Here is a 4,889-nt window from a genome sequence, read left to right on the forward strand (position 1 = left end):
TAAGAAAAGGGAAAATAAAAATAAAAAACGTTTTTAGCATTTAATAGGGAAAATGTGAACACTATGAAATTAGCCTAAATACTAGCTGGTCAAAAGTTTAAGGCCATACCAAAAAGAAGTCCTAAACAGGGTAGGAAATGCCCAACAAGAGGTCTCAGTAGTGAGTTGCACGGCCGTCATTGCGAACAACTTCAAACATTCGCTTTGGAATAGTCGATATAAGTGTTTGCAGAAGGCTGGCTGGAATGTTATTCCAAGTGGTGAAGATGGTTTCACGAAGATCATGCACTGTTTGGAATTGACGTCCATTTATATAGACTTTCCTTACCATCCACTCCCAAATATTTTCAATGGGTTTCAGTTCGGGCGAACACGCTGGATGGTCCAAAAGAATGAAAAAGTCCTTTGTCGTGCGGGCATTGTGGATTGCAGCGTTGTCCTGCTGAAAGAACCAGTCATTTCCACACAAGCGAGGGCCTTCAGTTAATAAGGATGCTCTCCCCAACATGTAACCAGCTGCTGTTTGACGCCCCTGTATAACCTGAAGCTCCATTGTTCCATGGAAGAAACAACCTTTTAATGTTACTTTAGCTACCCAGATTTACAACAGGTAAACATCTTCCACTATTTGATTCTATGTACTTTCTCGTCCTAAAGATTCAGAAACTTTTATATATATCAATAAATAGTACTTCGATATATATCATTAATATTTAACAGTATTTTGAGGTTTTCTCCACAGGACAGATACACTGTCCCAGCTTCCCTCCCCTCGCTTGTTCTATTTTTGTCATTATTAACAAAACAATAACAAAGGACCCCACAAAACAGGAATTTATGATCGTTAAGTTTACATGATTTATTTCGGCTATATTATCGCAATAACGATGGTAAATATTACACTTATCACGCTAAACGAATTTAATCATTTGGAATTGAGGTGCCATCTTTGTTAATTGAAGTGATGAAATTGTTTATTTATTTTTTGATTGGATAAATAACATTATGCAGTGCCTGTTTAGCCAAGTATGGCTGCCCGAGTAGAACAAATACGAGCTCTCAACGGCACAATCCCACTACATTCTTTATCAAGGATTTCGTTAACCCTGCAAAACATTTCCATAGTTACTCTTCTGGGGTCTTAGCTTACCTTACCATAAATATTAATTTAAAAATTTATAAATAATAATGAAATATTATTTTGCAAACAAATACGCTAACATTTAAAATATTGTCTTTTATTAATCAATAAATGAACAATGAATATTACAACTTGTTTATTTTTTTTTTACTTAAACTCGGTGTAATTATATAACACAAATACTGGAACGACTGAGAACAACTAACATGTACGTGCTTCCATCTGTAGGCGCCGATGTTTACAAAATACTTGTGGTTCGTGTAAAACCCAGAAGACTAATGTAGGGTTACGCTCAAAGCTTTAAAAACTGTATCCAATCCACATGGATATCGAAAACCGAGTCATTGATTGGTAATAGGTGATTCCGAAAACTCGCAGACTCGTCTAAAAGCATAAGAACTTTCTATAAAACGAGAATACTATTTAAATGTTACAAACGATATAGAGACTTAGTAACCTCATAAAAAATGTTAAACTTTGAATAATATAATTTTGTAAAATGTTTATAGAGTGAATTTTGTGAAACTCCGTTAGAATATAAAACTCGATTAATTTTTTTTAACACGATGACGTAAAATAAAAACAATCGTAAAAAAGTGAAGAAATAATACAGCTTAGTTTTGGGGCTTAAGAGATAATCCGGCTGTGAGAGTACAACTAGATCAAACGTATGACGGAGTTAAAATAAAAGATACTTTGTGCTTTTTTAAACATCGAACATAGCCCAATGGTAAATTTGGTCGGACTACAAAATGATGGTTCGTGGCTCGCGACGCATTGCTACAAAAATGCATTCTGCACTTTGTTAACAAAGGAACATTATAAAAACGACTGTAAACTCCAACTATTAGTTAGCTCAAGGTTTGACCCTAGGTATTTTGACTAGTGCTTTTAATTTTAGTTCATCAATTCGAAATTAGGAACCGTCATGCGCAGATAGTTTCTGTGTAACTTTGTGCATATAATAAAACCACAACAATTTAACGTCCTATGAAGTATTTTCAAATCTTAAATTGTCGTTTATTTGTTTTTGAATTTTGCGCAAAGGTACTCGAGGGCTATCTGTGCCAGCCGTCCCTAATTTAGCAGTGTGAGACTAAAGGGAAGGCAGCTAGTCATCACCACCCACCGCCAACTCTTGGGCTACTCTTTTACCAACGAATAGTGAGATTGACCGTCACATTAAAACTCCCCCATGGCTAAAAGGGCGAGCATGTTTGGTGCGACGGGGATTCGAACTCGGGACCTTCAGATTACGAGTCAAACGCCTTAACCCGCTTGGCTGTCCCGGACCTTTAAATTGTCGTATTTATACTTAGGCAGAGATGATTTATTAATGATTAATGTAAACACTAAAAACACTTGGATAAAGTACCAAGAGTAGAATAATTACAACTAGGTTTGGTTTGTTTTGAATTTCGAGCAAGCTACACAAGGGCTATCTGCGCTAGCCGTCCCTAATTTAGCAGTTTAAGACTAAAGGGAAGGCAGCTAGTCATCACCATCCATTGCCAACTCTTGGGCTACTCTTTTACCAATAAATAGTGTGATTGACTGTTATATTATGCTGAAAGGGCGAGCGTGTTTAGTGTGACGGGATTCAAAGCCGTGACCCTCAGATTAGGAGTCGAGCGCCTTCATCTGGCCATGAAGAGCCACTACTTCTTTTTGATACATTATATGTAGCGTTCTTTTAATGTTTAAACATCGCTTTCTCTGGGCAAAATATGATTCTGTTTATAGCTGTTGAGAAGATGGTTGAAGCTCTTAACAGGTTAATTCATAATAAATTCTAGGCTTCCGCAAGCCATTAGTCACATCGCCATTGGCGAAAAAAAACAGCCTGTGGCTAAAAATCTAGTATGGTTTCGCAACAGTGGCGAAAGATAATAATTTTTCGGTATTAAATGGTTTTCCTTTATTTATTCTGCTCAAGTTTCGGTCTTAACAGCTTTCGTGGTTTTTATCGCCATCCACACCAATAGTTATGACAAATGATCAGAGGCGCCCCCCAGCGAGTTTAAGAAACAAGTAAGGTCTTTAAAAACTACCATTAACTGTAATCTATATTTTCTTTATATATGTATTTTTATGATTTCAGGGATATGACAACTAACAAATTAAATTTTAAAAAATTATTACTCAGCTGTGCTAATGATTTTATTTTCATTTCTTATGCTACGTGTTTGATTCTGCCCGTGGTACACAAACAGTAATCAGAGAAAACCTGACTTTCGTCAAACCAACATATGATCTGTATCAAAGTGGAAATCCCAAGTTTCGTTTGATATGTTTGAATTGGGATCATGACAACTCCTAGATCAGATAAAAAATACGTCTAAACAGTTAGACATATCAAGTTTTTTTCAAAAGAAGGTCGAAGCAACAACATCAACTGATGGTGGGAAATCCACTTCCAAAAGAAAAGATAGCTCTGAAGACACTGAAGCTTGCAGCAGTGATCAGACTGTCGGTGTAAAAATATATACATATATATACCCGCGATTTTCACAGAATTGTTAAAGGAAATTGATTTTCACAGTTTCCTTAGCTGGAACATGTTTCCCAACAAAATACATTTCATTGCAAATTATGCAGGGACAACAAGAAGACAAATATTTATGCTACCACTGGGAAAACTGCTACTAAGCCTAAAAAGACGACTTGGTGAAGCATGCACGGTCAGAAGATCATGACAAAGTTGACATGACATGTCAACTGCTGTTGTGAATGCGTATGTGGAGTGTAAAGGTGGCATTCAGGCACAGACGGCCACATTACTTGTACAAGCAAAGGAAGCCATCCCAACTGTGAAGTTTCATTCCCTCCTTTCACTACAAGTATTCAATGTAAGAATATTCTTCATTCTAGTATTAATAAGATACTTTCTGTTTTCTGCAGTATTTTTTTAAAATAAAAGGCAATTTGACAATTTTCTAAAAGTGAAACATTTTGAAATATCTATCAAAAATTAAGTAGCTAGTCAACTCTTCCAAATATCTTTGTTTATTACTTTAATTGGTGGTCTTATTTCAAAACACAAGTTCTTATATATTTTTAACAGGGAGTGACCTCTCTAAAGAAACTACAGACTCAGCCACAAAGTTGAACAGATAGCTTCATATGCACTCACAGCCAGTTTCTGGATGATATGTACAGTGCTCTAAATCATGTAGTTCAGGATGAAATGCAGACAGACTTTTGGGCATCACCTTTCCCATTTTTTGCTCTTGAAGCAGATAAAGCAACTGATGCAGAAAACACCTCTATACTGATAATTTATATCAGGTATCTTTCATCATTACATGAGGTTACAAGTCGATTCCTTGCTGTGCTTGAGCTGACCAACATTGGGACTGATTCTATCTACAACACAATACACTCAGTCATGGCAGATCGAGGATTGTTTGATGTTGACTTGGTTGGACTTGCAACTGATGGTGCAAATGCCATGGTGGGAATAAAAACAGGTGTTGCTACAAAAGTTAAGGAGGAATGTCCCTGGATAATAACAAGTCATTGTTTGGCACACAGATTACAGTCGGCAGCTGAAAAGGCAGCAAACCAGGTGCTATACCTTGTGAAGTATATTTCAGTTTTGAACCAGTTTGCAAAAAGCCTGAAATATTCTCCCAAGTTGTGTCAGGTTCTGGAAGAGAACAAAGCATTGCATGGAGAGAAAAGCAAAAAATCAAGCAAGTGTTCTTCACACGATGGCTCTCTTTTAATGATTCCGTCCAAGCACTAG

The 4,889-nt window shown here is 36.6% G+C and overlaps 1 protein-coding gene across 1 annotated transcript; it reads left to right on the forward strand.

The window, feature by feature from the left end:
* Positions 1-4,292: 4,292 nt before the first annotated feature.
* Positions 4,293-4,889, forward strand: LOC143245591 (E3 SUMO-protein ligase KIAA1586-like). The gene has a single exon (XM_076491948.1). The coding sequence runs from the start codon at positions 4,293-4,295 to the stop codon at positions 4,887-4,889; it is 597 nt and encodes a 198-aa protein (XP_076348063.1).

Source organism: Tachypleus tridentatus, chromosome 2 (assembly GCF_004210375.1).
Source record: "Tachypleus tridentatus isolate NWPU-2018 chromosome 2, ASM421037v1, whole genome shotgun sequence".
NCBI classification, from domain to species: domain Eukaryota; kingdom Metazoa; phylum Arthropoda; class Merostomata; order Xiphosura; family Limulidae; genus Tachypleus; species Tachypleus tridentatus.

Coding starts and splice junctions, on each gene's coding strand:
- LOC143245591 (XM_076491948.1), top strand. CDS start 4,293: ATGTACAGTGCTCTAAATCATGTAGTTCAGGATGAAATGCAGACAGAC.